At 43.3% G+C, this 15,478-nt stretch overlaps 1 protein-coding gene across 2 annotated transcripts in view; it reads right to left on the bottom strand.

The window, feature by feature from the left end:
- Positions 1–15,478, bottom strand: part of pick1 (protein interacting with prkca 1) — a 42,619-nt gene that overhangs the window by 12,456 nt on the left and 14,685 nt on the right. For both annotated transcript variants that reach the window (XM_041178122.1, XM_041178123.1), the window contains exons 3-8: positions 14,084–14,195; positions 13,178–13,306; positions 9,501–9,567; positions 8,222–8,311; positions 1,421–1,474; positions 751–813 (exon numbers count right to left, since the gene is read on the bottom strand). In XM_041178122.1, the coding sequence (XP_041034056.1) occupies positions 751–813; positions 1,421–1,474; positions 8,222–8,311; positions 9,501–9,567; positions 13,178–13,306; positions 14,084–14,195 (515 nt within the window). The remainder of the gene's footprint in view (positions 1–750; positions 814–1,420; positions 1,475–8,221; positions 8,312–9,500; positions 9,568–13,177; positions 13,307–14,083; positions 14,196–15,478) is intronic.

A 15,478-nucleotide genomic window follows, 5' to 3' on the forward strand; every position in this document is an offset into this window, starting at 1 on the left:
ACTACAGCAGTATATAACTCCCTCTACAGGGCACCCCCATACAGCACTGGTAATAAACAGCTACAACATCCATCACTCTTGCAAATACTCATCCCTGGAATGATACAAAACAGGAGGAAGCTATTCAGCCCATGATGCCTGTGCCAGCCCTTTGAAAGAAGATCAGATTAGTCCCTCACCAATGCCATTCGGTTATCATTGAATCTACTTGTGACACCTTATCAGGCAGTGAATTCCAGATAGCAACAACTCACAAAATTCTCTTCATCTCCTCTCTGGTTCTTTAGCCAACTATTTTAAATCTGTGTCCTTTGATTACCAAAACTCCACTATTGGAAACAGTTTCTTCTTCTTCATTCTATTAAAACCCTTTATGATTTTGAATGCCTCTATTAAATCTCCCCTTAACCTTCTGTGTCCTAAGAACCCCAGCTTCTCCATGTCAAGTCTCCTCAAGCAGGCCCTTTTTCAGGCTTTAGTTTACAGTTCCTGGAGTCCTTACTGGGCAGTGGTACAAGGGACTTCATTCATTAGAATCTAGGCAACTACCAACCTCCTCACCTCCACTGCCCCACCCCTCCCCCCAACCCAGTAAAGGATATACCTCACTTCTCTATTGTCACTCCTGCACTCCATTGTATGCACATAGATTCCAGGGAATGAACATTGTTTGCTGCCAGTAACTGCACTAATCTGGTCTATATCACTGCTCTCAATCTCCTTGCGCGTATGGTGAACAGAAGGATTTACCTCGGTGTGTCTGTGACAGCTCAAAGAATGCTCTCAGCAGTCTCTTTGTGTGCTCCATCAGTCCTGCAAAGCAGTGGGAAGCAGGAAATATTTTAGTATTTCATATTGATGTTTAAAAATACATTTTCTCCTCGTGACCGTTTCCAGCCACCTCGCTCTCTCTCTCTCCCCCGTGCTTTTGTCACTCAGCTGTTGGCCTTGATGCTGCTCTCATTGAGATTTGGGGATCAGCATGAGGGGGAACTGAATCCTGGTTGCAGCTTGAACTGACTCTGGTGCCAGTCATCGCTACAACATCCACTGCACCCACAGACCCTGTCACTAACTCCCCGAGGTCTGGAGAGCCCGGGCAGATTTCCTGTGTGAGTCACATGCTGTTCCATGCCTCACTTGTTTGGCCATTTTATTCATACACTGACATGAAAGGTTAAAAGTCAAAGGAAACCTCTGCTCCTGACCATGTGAACAAGATTCAGACTGTGTCGCTCAATAGAGAACCTACCACCCTCCCTCCCAGGCACACACCCTTCACCCTGCAACTACTCCCTGCCACACAGAGATTCTCTCTGCTCCCCAGGGCGGTCTAGTGAGGGAGACAGGAGCAGTGAAGACAATTCTGTTCCCTCACACCCAACATGCACCTCAACCCCTTTGCTCCAAGGATCCTCACCTCTGTAAAGCTCTGCTGTTCTCTCCAGTTCTTCCAATTTCTTCACCAAACCATCTGGAAGAAAGACCATTGTTGAATCTGAGAGTCATCAGGTCTCACTCTGCTATGAAACTAGAATAAACCCCGGTCTCACTCTGCTATTAAACCAGAACATACCCTAGTCTCACTCTGCTATGAAACTAGAATAAAGCCCAGTCTCACTCTGCTATTAAACTAGAATAAAGCCCAGTCTCACTCTGCTATTAAACTAGAATAAAGCCCAGTCTCACTCTGCTATTAAATTAGAATAAAGCCCAGTCTCACTTTGCTATTAAACTAGAATAAACCCTGAACAAAATTAAAAATACCTGGAAAAACTCAGCAGGTCTGGCAGCATCTGCGGAGAGGAACACAGTTAATGTTTCGAGTCCGTGTGACTCTTCACCAGAACTAAGTACAAATAGAAAAGAGGTGAAATAAAAGCTGGTTTAAGGGGGGGCGGGGGAGGGGGGGTGTTAGAGCTGTATAGAGGGCCAGTGATAGGTGGAGATAACCAAAAGATGTCATAGACAAAAGGACAAAGAGGTGTTGAAGGTGGTGATATTATCTAAGGAATGTGCTAATTAAGGTTAGAAAGCAGGACGAGCAAGGTACAGATAGTCCTAGTAGGGGTGGGGTTGGGGGGAAGGGATTGAAATAGGCTAAAAGGTAGAGATAAAACAATGGATGGAAATACATTTAAAAATAATGGAAATAGGTGAGAAAAGAAAAATCTGTACAAAATATTGTTCTGATGATGCCACTTTCAAAAACAGTTCCTCTGACATATCTTCCTTCTTCCTAAACCGAGGTTTTGCACCCACGGTGGTTGACAGGGCCCTCAACCGTGTCCGGTCCGTCTCCCGCGTATCTGCCCTCACATCTTCCTCTCCCACCCAGAAACATGATAGGGTCCCCCTTGTCCTCACTTATCACCCCACCAGCCTCCACATTCAAAGGAACATCCTCCGCCATTTCCGCCAAGTCCAGCATGATGCCACCACCAAACACATCTTTCCTTCACCCTCCCGGCGGCATTCCGCAGGGATCATTCCCTCCGGGACACCCTGGTCCACTCCTCCATCACCCCCTACACCTCAACCCCCTCCACGGCACCTTCCCATGCAACCGCAGAAGGTGCAACAACTTCCCCTTTACTTCCCCTCTTCTCACCAATGGCCCAAGGGCCCAAACACTCCTTTCAAGTGAAGCAGCATTTCACTTGCACTTCCCTCAATTTAGTCTACTGCATTTGTTGATCCCAATGCAGTTTCCTCTACATTGGAGAGACCAAACGCAGACTGGGTGACTGCTTTGAGGAACACCTTCGGTCTGTCCGCAAGCATGACCCAGACCTCCCTGTCGCTTGCCATTTCAACACTCCACCCTGCTCTCATGCCCACTGGCTTGCTGCATTGTTCCAGTGAAGCTCAACGCAAACTGGAGGAACAGCACCTCATCTTCCGACTAGGCACTTTACAGCCTTCCGGACTGAATATTGAGTTCAACAATTTTAGATCATGAACTCTCTCCTCCATCCCCACCCCTTTCCAATCCCCCCCTTTTTTTCCCCAATAATTTATATAGATTTTTCTTTTCCCACCTATTTCCATTATTTTTAAATGTATTCCCATCCATTGTTTTATTTCTAACTTTTAGCCTATTTCGATCCCTTCCCTTCACCCCACCCCACCTCCACTAGGGCTATCTGTACCTTGCTCGTCCTGCTTTCTACTCTTAATTAGCACATTCCTGAGATAATATCACTACCTTCAACACCTCTTTGCCCTTCTGTCTATGACATCTTTTGGCTATCTCCACCTATCATTGGCCCTCTATCCAGATCTACCCCCCACCCCCTTAAACCAGTTTATATTTCACCTCTTTTCTATTTTTACTTAGTTCTGTTGAAGAGTCATACGGACTCGAAACATTAACTGTATTCATCTCCGCAGATGCTGCCAGACCTGCTGAGTCTTTCCAGGTAACTTTATTTTTGTTTTGGATTTCCAGCATCTGCAGTTTTTTGCTATTATCTTAGAATAAACCCTGGCCTCACTCTGCTATTAAGCCAAAATAAACCCCAGTCTCACTCTGCTATTAAACTAGAATAAACCCCAGTCTCACTCTGCTATTAAACTAGAATAAACCCTGGTCTCACTCTGCTATTAAACTAGAATAAACCCGTCTCACTCTGCTATTAAACTAGAATAAACCCCAGTCTCACTCTGCTATTAAACTAGAATAAACCCGTCTCACTCTGCTATTAAACTAGAATAAACCCTGATCTCACTCTGATATTAAACTAGAATAAACCCCAGTCTCACTCTGCTATTAAACTAGAATAAACCCCAGTCTCACTCTGCTATTAAATTAGAATAAACTTCAGTCTCACTCTGCTATGACAGTAGAATAAACCCCAGTCTCACTCTGCTATGAAAGCAGAATAAACCCCAGTCTCACTCTGCTATTAAACTAGAATAAACCCCAGTCTCACTCTGCTATTAAACTAGAATAAACTCCAGTCTCACTCTGCTATTAAACTAGAATAAACCCTGGTCTCACTCTGCTATTAAACTAGAATAAACCCCAGTCTCACTCTGCTATTAAACTAGGATAAACCCTGGTCTCACTCTGCTATTAAACTAGAATAAACCTGTCTCACTCTGCTATTAAACTAGAATAAACCCTGATCTCACTATGCTATTAAACTAGAATAAACCCCAGTCTCACTCTGCTATTAAACTAGAATAAACCCTGGTCTCACTCTGCTATTAAACTAGAATAAACCCCAGTCTCACTCTGCTATTAAACTAGGATAAACCCTGGTCTCACTCTGCTATTAAACTAGAATAAACCTGTCTCACTCTGCTATTAAACTAGAATAAACCCTGATCTCACTATGCTATTAAACTAGAATAAACCCCAGTCTCACTCTGCTATTAAACTAGAATAAACCCTGGTCTCACTCTGCTATTAAACTAGAATAAACCCCAGTCTCACTCTGCTATTAAACTAGGATAAACCCTGGTCTCACTCAGCTATTAAACTAGAATAAACCCGACTCACTCTGCTATTAAACTAGAATAAACCCTGATCTCACTCTGATATTAAACTAGAATAAACCCCAGTCTCACTCTGCTATTAAATTAGAATAAACTTCAGTCTCACTCTGCTATGACAGTAGAATAAACCCCAGTCTCACTCTGCTATGAAAGCAGAATAAACCCCAGTCTCACTCTGCTATTAAACTAGAATAAACCCCAGTCTCACTCTGCTATTAAACTAGAATAAACTCCAGTCTCACTCTGCTATTAAACTAGAATAAACCCTGGTCTCACTCTGCTATTAAACTAGAATAAACCCCAGTCTCACTCTGCTATTAAACTAGGATAAACCCTGGTCTCACTCTGCCATTAAACTAGAATAAACCTGTCTCACTCTGCTATTAAACTAGAATAAACCCTGATCTCACTATGCTATTAAACTAGAATAAACCCCAGTCTCACTCTGCTATTAAACTAGAATAAACCCTGGTCTCACTCTGCTATTAAACTAGAATAAACCCCAGTCTCACTCTGCTATTAAACTAGGATAAACCCTGGTCTCACTCTGCTATTAAACTAGAATAAACCTGTCTCACTCTGCTATTAAACTAGAATAAACCCTGATCTCACTATGCTATTAAACTAGAATAAACCCCAGTCTCACTCTGCTATTAAACTAGAATAAACCCTGGTCTCACTCTGCTATTAAACTAGAATAAACCCCAGTCTCACTCTGCTATTAAACTAGGATAAACCCTGGTCTCACTCAGCTATTAAACTAGAATAAACCCGTCTCACTCTGCTATTAAACTAGAATAAACCCTGATCTCACTCTGATATTAAACTACAATAAACCCCAGTCTCACTCTGCTATTAAACTAGAATAAACCCCAGTCTCACTCTGCTATTAAACTAGAATAAACCCTGGTCTCACTCTGCTATTAAACTTGAATAAACCCGTCTCACTCTGCTAGTAAACTAGAATAAACCTTGATCTCACTCTGGTATTAAACTAGAATAAACCCCAGTCTCACTCTGCTATTAAACTAGAATAAACCCAAGTCTCACTCTGCTATTAAACTAGAATAAACTCCAGTCTCACTCTGTAGTAAACTAGAATAAACCCCAGTCTCACTCTGCTATTAAACTAGAATAAACCCATCTCACTCTGCTATTAAACTAGAATAAACTCCAGTCTCACTCTGATATTAAACTAGAATAAACCCCAGTCTCACTCTGCTATTAAACTAGAATAAACCCCAGTCTCACTCTGCTATTAAACTAGAATAAACCCTGGTCTCACTCTGCTATTAAACTAGAATAAACCCTGGTCTCACTCTGCTATTAAACTAGAATAAACCCCAGTCTCACTCTGCTATTAAACTAGAATAAACCCGTCTCACTCTGCTATTAAACTAGAATAAACCCTGATCTCACTCTGATATTAAACTAGAATAAACCCCAGTCTCACTCTGCTATTAAACTAGAATAAACCCCAGTCTCACTCTGCTATTAAACTAGAATAAACCCTGGTCTCACTCTGATATTAAACTAGAATAAACCCCAGTCTCACTCTGCTATTAAACTAGAATAAACCCCAGTCTCACTCTGCTATTAAACTAGAATAAACCCTGGTCTCACTCTGCTATTAAACTAGAATAAACCCCAGTCTCACTCTGCTATTAAACTAGAATAAACCCGTCTCACTCTGCTATTAAACTAGAATAAACCCTGATCTCACTCTGATATTAAACTAGAATAAACCCCAGTCTCACTCTGCTATTAAACTAGAATAAACCCCAGTCTCACTCTGCTATTAAACTAGAATAAACTCCAGTCTCACTCTGTAGTAAACTAGAATAAACCCCAGTCTCACTCTGCTATTAAACTAGAATAAACCCATCTCACTCTATTAAACTAGAATAAACCCTGATCTCACTCTGATATTAAACTCGAATAAACCCCAGTCTCACTCTGCTATTAAACTAAAATAAACCCCAGTCTCACTCTGCTATTAAACTAGAATAAACCCTGATCTCACTCTGATATTAAACTAGAATAAACCCCAGTCTCACTCTGCTATTAAACTAGAATAAACCCCAGTCTCACTCTGCTATTAAACTAGAATAAACTCCAGTCTCACTCTGTAGTAAACTAGAATAAACCCCAGTCTCACTCTGCTATTAAACTAGAATAAACCCATCTCACTCTATTAAACTAGAATAAACCCTGATCTCACTCTGATATTAAACTCGAATAAACCCCAGTCTCACTCTGCTATTAAACTAAAATAAACCCCAGTCTCACTCTGCTATTAAACTAGAATAAACCCTGGTGTCACTCTGCTATTAAACTAGAATAAACCCCAGTCTCACTCTGCTATTAAACTAGAATAAACCCCAGTCTCACTCTGCTATTAAACTAGAATAAACCCTGATCTCTCTCTGCTATTAAACTAGAATAAACTCCAGTCTCACTCTGTAGTAAACTAGAATAAACCCCAGTCTCACTCTGCTACTAAACTAGAATAAACCCCAGTCTCACTCTGCTATTACACTAGAATAAACCCTGGTCTCACTCTGCTATGAAACTAGAATAAACCCCAGTCTCACTCTGCCTTTAAACTAGAATAAACCCCAGTCTCACTCTGCTATTAAACTAGAATAAACCCTGGTCTCACTCTGCTATGAAACTAGAATAAACCCCAGTCACACTCTGCTATTAATCTAGAATAAACCCGTCTCACTCTGCTATTAAACAAGAATAAACCCCAGTCTCGCTCTGCTAATACTCTAGAATAAACCCCAGTCTCACTCTGCTATTAAAATAGAATAAACCCCAATCTCACTCTGCTATTAAACTAGAATAAACCCTGGTCTCACTCTGCTATTAAACTAGAATAAACCCCAGTCTCACTCTGCTATTAAACTAGAATAAACCCTGGTCTCACTCTGCTATTAAACTAAAATAAACCCTAGTCTCACTCTGCTTTTTAACTAGAATAAATCCTGATTTAATTCGGCTATTAAACTAGAATAAACCCTGGTCTCACTCTGCTATTAAACTAAAATAAACCCTAGTCTCACTCTGCTTTTTAACTAGAATAAATCCTGATTTAATTCGGCTATTAAACTAGAATAAACCCTGGTCTCACTCTGCCATTGAACTAGAATAAATCTCGGTTTCACTCCACTATTAAACTAGAATAAACCCTGGTCTCACTCTGCTATTAAACTAGAATAAATCCGGATTTCACTCGGCTATTAAACTAGAATAAATCCTGATTTCACTCGGCTATTAAACTAGAATAAATCCTGATTTCACTCCGCTATTAAACTAGAATAAACCCCGATTTCACTCCGCTATTAAACTAGAATAAATCCTGATTTCACTCCGCTATTAAAGTAGAATAAATCCCGTTTTCACTCCGCTATTAAACTAGAATAAATCCTGATTTCACTCCGCTATTAAACTAGAATAAATCCTGATTTCACTCCACTGTTAACCTAGAATAAATCCTGATTTCACTCCGCTACTAAACTAGAATAAATCCTGACTTCACTCCGCTCTTAACCTAAAATAAATCCTGATTTCACTCCGCTATTAAACTAGAATAAATCCCGATTTCACTCCGCTATTAAACTAGAATAAATCCCGATTTCACTCCACTATTAAACTAGAATAAATACTGGTCTCACTCCGCAATTAAACCAGAATAAACCCCAGTTGCACTCACCGTTACACAGAATGGCTCGGCTCAGGCCCAGAGCATCAGCCGTGCCAGAACTCATGTTCTCGACCAGCCGATGCTTGACTTTCTTCAGAACTGCAAAATGTGATACAATCTGTCACTGTTAAATGTTCAGTCTCCTGCTGGGATTTCATTAAAGTGAAGGTGAATTGTCCAGCTGAATCACCCTCTGTATGATGTGAACACTGTCTAGTGTCTGGCACCTGCGCTCACAGACTGCGCTATTGAAAGATTGCACTGGATTTTGTTCTGCACTCTACAGCTTGAAGATTTCTGTGCTGCAAGTTTCTGCAAGTACGAGAGAATCCAGGCACACTGAGGGCAATGGGGCATCTGGGACCTTGGTAACTAATGGGACAAACAATCTCCCTCCTTAACCCATGGAATTTAAGGATTCGGATTTAAACAGAAGAACGACAGAAAAAGAAATAGGGTAAATTAGAGTTAAATCAGGTACAGAGAAGGAATTAGAGAGAGAAAGAAAGATAGGATTAAAGAGAGAGAAAGAAAGAGACAGAAAGGAAATGTAATAGAAAATTTAAAATTAAAAAGAAAACTCCAACAACAATTTAATACTTGTAGAAATGAGGTTCCACAATTTAACTTGTTCCCTTTCTGGACCTGAGAGGTTGCATGGTATTGAAGACATATACTTCTCTTCATAGAAAGGGTCCTTATGTTGTTAAATACCAGGCTTACCTTCCTGCAGCAAGTTTATTGAGCAATTAATGTGCAAATGCAGCAACTTCAAAATGCTCATACAGAGGTTGAGGGTGAGCTGGGGTTTTTTGTGAGGCTAATGTGGGAAAGGCAAAAAATTGTCCAGCAACTTTTGGTGATTCACAACTCGCCAGGTATCTCTTCCTCCCCAAAAGTGGCACGGCTATTTATACACAAACGATGTGAGTGCATTAAACCAGCCATTACTGTGGCAATAAATTAGACCCCAAGGTTTTCTGTGTTTTGGAAGTTATAACCTCACTTCAGTAACAGTGCTGGGTTTGTCCAAGTGAACAGAGAAGTGCAACACCTGAATAACAGAAGCTGACAAATACCTGTCGGCCTTCACTTCAGCCTGACTCCTCGGGCTGCAATGTCACTCATGAGAGAACCCAGTGTGAGAATGTGAAGAGGAGATGCTACCCAAATAGCCCCTGTCAGCTGGGATCAACAGGTGAGTCTGAAGAAACTGGGGCCACAAGAGTAAAGGGAAAGGAATGAAAAGAAACCCATTAGTATGCTGAATATTTAAGGCAGTGCCTACCAATATCCAAAGTTTTGCCCTGTTTAGGATCAGCCTGGAGTTTATTGTAGTGAATTGTAACTTCTCCCTTGCAGGATGTTAAAAGAAGAGTTAATACACAAAAAACAGCAATTTACAATAGCTATTATTATACTGAAAGCCCAGTGATATAACACACTTTATAATTAGACAAACAAAGGCAGTCAATGGTGAAAAAATACATTTGAGCATCCAATCCCCAAACTCTCCCATCAAAACCCATCCAATCCCCAAACTCTCATCGAAACCCATCCAATCCCCAAACTCTCCCATCAAAACCCATCCAATCCCCAAACTCTCCCACCAAAACCCATCCAATCCCCAAACTCTCCCATCAAAAGCCATCCAATCTCCAAACTCTCCCATCAAAAGCCATCCAATCCCCAAACTCTCCCATCAAAAGCCATCCAATCCCCAAACTCTCCCATCAAAAGCCATCCAATCCCCAAACTCTCCCATTAAAACCCATCCAACCCCCAAACTCCCCCATCAAAACCCATCCAATCCCCAAACTCTCCTATCAAAACCCATCCAATCCCCAAACTCACTCACAAAGCCCATCTAATCACTAAACTCCTCCCTTCATAACCCATCCAATCCACAAACTCCCTCACAAAGCCCATCCAATCCACAAACTCCCCCATCAAAACCCATCCAATCCCCAAACTCCCCCCAACAAAGCCCATCCAATCCCTAAACTCCCCGTATCAAAACTCATCCAATCCCCAAACTTCCCCCATCAAAGCCCATCCAATCCCCAAACTCTCTCATCGAAACCCATCCAATCTCCAAACTCTCCATTCAAAGCCCATCCAATCCCCAAACTTCCCTCATCAAAGCCCATCCAATCCCCAAACTCTCCATTCAAAACCCATCCAATCCCCAAACTCTCCCATCAAAATCCATCCAATCCCCAAACTCACCCATCAGAACCCACGAATCCCCAAACTACCCCCATCAAAGCCCATCTAATCCCCAAACTCCCCCTCATCAAAACCCATCCAATCACCAAACTCCCCCTTATCAAAATCCATCTGATCCCCAAACTCACCCATCAGAACCCATCAATCCCCAAACTCCCCCCATCAAAGCCAATCTAATTCCCAAACTCCCCACCCCCACCATCAAAACCCAGCCAATCACCAAACTACCCCCATTAAAGCTAATCCAATCCATGAACTCTCCCATGTCTGCCCATTCATCTAACCCCGAACTCTTATCAAAGCTCATGGCCAGAATCTTGGGTTGCTGAGCGGGGGCAAGGCCCGCTCGCCAACATGTAAAATAACGTGCGTTGACATCGGGCTGCATGTCATTCAGATCTTGAGTTCGGTAGGCGCACATCAGAGTTGGCTGCGCACCCGCTGACCTGCCAAAGACCTATTAAGGCCATTTAAATATCAATTAAACTAATAAACTGAGCTGCCCGTCCAACCTTAAGGCTGGCAGGCAGGCGAAGAGCCCAGGCGGCCTTCGCATTTATCATGAAACCTCATCCATGGGCGGGATGTGGTTTCATGAAGGTTTTTAAAGTTTAGTAAAAAGTTTTAATAGAATTCATTGACGTGTCCCAGCTCGTGTGACATTATCACATGAGGGGACATGTCTTTCTTTATTAAAATTTTCAAAAGTCAAACTAATCTCCCTGAGGCAGCTCTGTGCCTCAGGGAGATTTCTGCGCTTTCACACACATGCGCAGGACTTGACTCGCCCTTCTCCCCCCGCCCGCACAAGGGGCGCACAGTGCTTCCGGGTGCGCGTGACACGTAAAATGGTGGCGCGCAGCCGATCACGGGTGGCGATCGGCTACGCGCCCGCTCCTGTCCAACCTCCCCCATGTCTCTAGTCCTCTAATTCTCCCCTCAAAACACATCCTTTGGTCCCTTATCTCACCCATCAATACCCATCCCTTTAATCCCTCAACTGTCCCATCAAAAGCTCATCCTCTGGTAGCCAAACTTGTCCATTTTATTCCTGGTAACCTTCTGGTAAATTTTCTCTACACACCCTCCAAGGCTAATACATCTTTCATACAAACATATGAATTAGGAGCAGGCCAACTTGGCCCCTGGAGTCTGCTCGGCCATTCAATAAGATCATAGCTGATCTGATTGTAATCTCAACCTCACATTCCTGCCTGACCCCGATAGCCTTTCACCTTCTTGTTAATCAAGAATCTATTCAGCTCTGCCTTAAACATATTTGAAATCTCTGCTTCCACCACCTTTTGAGGAAGAGAGTTCCAAGGACTCACCACCCTCAGAGAAAAAATTTCTCCTCATCTCTGTCTTAAATGAGCGACACCTTATTTTTAAACAGTGACCCCTAGTTCTAAATTCTCCCACAAGAGGAAACATCCACTCCACATCCACTCTGTCAAGACCCCTCAGGATCTTAAAGGTTTCAATCAAGTCACTTCTTACTCTTCTAAATTCCAGTGGATACAAGTCTAACCTGTTCAGCCTTTCCTCATAAGACCATTTCTGGTATTAGTCTGGTAAAACTTCACTGAACTGTTTCTAACGCATTTATATCTTTCCTTAAATAAGCAGACCAGTGCTGTACGCAATCCTCCAGATGTGGTCTCACCAGTGCCCTGTACAACTGAAGCATAACCTCCCTACTTTTGTAATCAATTCCCCTCTCAATAAACAATAACATTCTATTTCCTTTCCTAAAGGGCATTGTGACAATTGACAATGGTTTTATCATCAGACTTTGATTCAAATTTCACCATCTGCTGTGGTGGGATTCAAACCCGGGTCGCCTGGTAACCTCATTGAAACACGTGTGGTTCTGAGGGTCTGACAGGGTAGACACGGAGAGGTTGTTTCCCCCAGCTGGAGAGTCTAGAACACGGTGGCAGGATAAGAGGTCGATCATTTAAAACTGAGATGAGGAGCAATTTTTTCACTCAGAGGGTTGTGAATTTTGGAAATTCTCTACCCAGAGGGCTATGGACACTCAGTCGACGATTTTGTTCAAGACTGAGATCGATTGAATTTTGGACCCCATGCGAACCAAGAAATCTGGAGATTGGACACGGAAGTGGAATTGAGGTCGAAAATCAGCCATAATCTTACTGAAGAGGGGAGCAGGCTCGATGGGCCATTTGTCTACTCCTGTTCCTATCTCGTATTACTTTGCAGCCGTCTGCTATTATCTGTACTTTTACTGTGCCGCTTAACTTAGTGTCATCAGCAAACCTGGATATACAGTTCACTATTTGTTTATTCAAATCATTTATAAATATAGTGAAAAGTTGAGGCCCAGTTGAGGGGCATCCCACCAATTAAGAGTACATGCCCATAATCTATATTCTGTCTCGCCTGCCTGCTAACCAATTCCATGAGCTCTCATTGTTGTTAACTGTTGCTTGTGTAGAATGAGCAATATCAAGTTTCCAGCACAGGCCCCTCCCAACCCCCACCTCCTATGCCAGCCTCCCCATATGCCATCCACTCTCCCCACCAGTTATTCCCCTACCATGGTCCCCCTCTTCCCTCCACCCTCTCTCTCCTCCCCTCAGACCCCTCCCCTCTCCTCCCCCTACAGCCTTCTCTTCTTCCCCCACCCTGTACACACCCCAACCCCTTCCCTGCTCCCCACCTGGCCTACTCCTCTCTCTTCCCCCGCACACAGGACACCTCCCCTCACACCTTCACAGCTTGAATCATCTTCGCCACCTCCACTTTGGTTTTTCCCTTCACTGATTTCCCAGTCACTCCAACAATTTCATCGCCCGCGGCCAAGGTCCCGTCTACAGCAGCTGGAGTGTTGTCAAAAACCTGCCAGGCAAAACGCACCATGTCAATCACAACACCAAAGGAGTTGAAACAGAGCCAGAGCAGGAGCAGAGTGGGAGTAGAGCCAGAGTAGAGCTGGAGCCAAGTGGGAATGGAGCCAGAGCAGTAACAGAGCCAGAGCAGGGCAGGAACAGAGCTAGAGCAAAGCAGGTATGGAGCCAGAGAAGAGTGGGAACGGAGCAGGAGCAGGAGTGGAGCCAGAACAAGGAGGGAACAGGGAGGGAACAGAGCCAGGGCAGAGCACGAGTGGAGCAAGAGCAGAGCGGGAGTGGAGCCAGAGTGTATACTGTTCCACTCTGAATCACACTCGAGCAACTGGAGAGTGGGAAATCCAGAATTGCAGGGACCAGCCCCTTGGGGTTACCATCAGGTTTTGAAAATGTTCAAGAATCTGACAGGAAGAAAGCAGGAGTGGACGGCTGAGAGTGAGCAAGGGACTGAACTGAGCTCCCATTGGACACAACACACTCAGACCTTCAGCAGGTTGGATAAGGAGGAGAAAAGGGAAGAGAGCTGGGCTGATACACACTGGAGGAGGCAGGAGCAGAGGAGAAATGGAATAACTTCTGCATTGCAGAGAATACCAAGTAATTTCAGTGGGAACGGGTTTAGATGAGGAAGAATGAAACCAACACAGGAAGTTATTAAGTGATGAGGGAGGTGTGAACTTGAGCAGAGCCTTTCAGGCCAGTCACAAGTGGAAAGTGAGAGTCAGGGTACCATATTTCAGGACAGCAGGTTTACACTGGATTTCTTTACCTGCACAATGTATAAACAGGGACAATACTGGGCCCCTCCTCCAATGCTGATCCCAATTAAATTCTGAGAATCCTTTTTCAGTGTCACTGTCCCCGGCACAGTCGGAATACCCCTGATCAAAAAAAAATGATTAAAAAGTTGATGTTTATTACATCGGTGTTAAAACAACATTCCCAAACCATTCAAATCAATGGGCAGCACAGTAACAATGTTCTACGGCATCCACTGTGGTGCTACCACCTTTGCAGTAGCTATTATCTTGCTAAGTGAGGCAGGCTTAGAATAGATTGAACTGCACAAAGTAGCTGCTTTGATCTGCCATGGGCCATCAACAGCAGTAAAACTATACAGCAGACTGTAAAACCTCACGGCACAGTACATCTCTCACTCAACAAGCACCACCTAAATGGAAGACTAAAGCTGATTCAACATGGAGCGGAGAAGGGATGGTGTGAACAGCCCCTGGATATCTCAGAATGAGGTCCCAATCTAATGAAGCTACCGGCATTAAACAGCCCCATGTACATGGCACAGAGTAAAGCCACCACAGCCAGTCAAGAATGATGATGAAAGTCAGAGAACTAAGTTGGGTACGGTAGTGTAGTACCTATGCAACAAAGAAGTGTTGATTAATAATTCAGAGAACAGGAGCTCAAATCCTACTAGGGTAATTTGAGAATTTTAATTCAGTTAAAAAATGGGTAAATAAAAAGCTGGTGTCAGTAAAAGTGACCATAAAGCTGTCAACTGTCATAAAAACCCAACTGATTCACTAAAGTCCTTTAGAGAAGGGAACCTGCCATCCGTACTTGCTCTGATCCGTATGTGACTCCAATCCCACAGTAATTTGGTGAAACCTTAACTATCAGTTAGCTTCCCAAGGCAAGTAGTGATGGCCAGTGAACATGGCCTTGCCAGCGATGCCCACAACCAGAGAGTGAATCAAAACAAAACAGGAGGAAGAAAAGGTTCCTTAAACACCCCCATCTTTGACTATGATGGAGCCCACCATGCTTACCTCAGCCAAAAATTCTGTTTTTTATTCATTCATGAGATGTGAGAGTAGCCCCTAATTGTTCTTGAGTAGGTGATGGTGAGCCGCCTTCTTGAACCGCTGCAGTCCACGTGGTGTCGGTACACCCACAGTGCTGTTAGGAAGGGAGTTCCAGGATTTTGACCCAGCGACAGTGAGGAAATGGTGATATGTTTCCAAGCCAGGATGGTGATTGGCTTGGAGGGGCAAATTCGCAGGTGGTGATGTTCCCATGCATCTGCTGCCTTTGTCCTTCTAGTTAGTGGAGGTTGTGTGTTTGGAAAGTGCTGTCGAAGGAGCCTTGGTGAGCTGCTGCAGTGCATCTTGTAGATGGTACAAACTGCTGCTACTATGCTCCAGTG

This window comes from Carcharodon carcharias, chromosome 31 (assembly GCF_017639515.1).
Source record: "Carcharodon carcharias isolate sCarCar2 chromosome 31, sCarCar2.pri, whole genome shotgun sequence".
NCBI lineage: Eukaryota > Metazoa > Chordata > Chondrichthyes > Lamniformes > Lamnidae > Carcharodon > Carcharodon carcharias.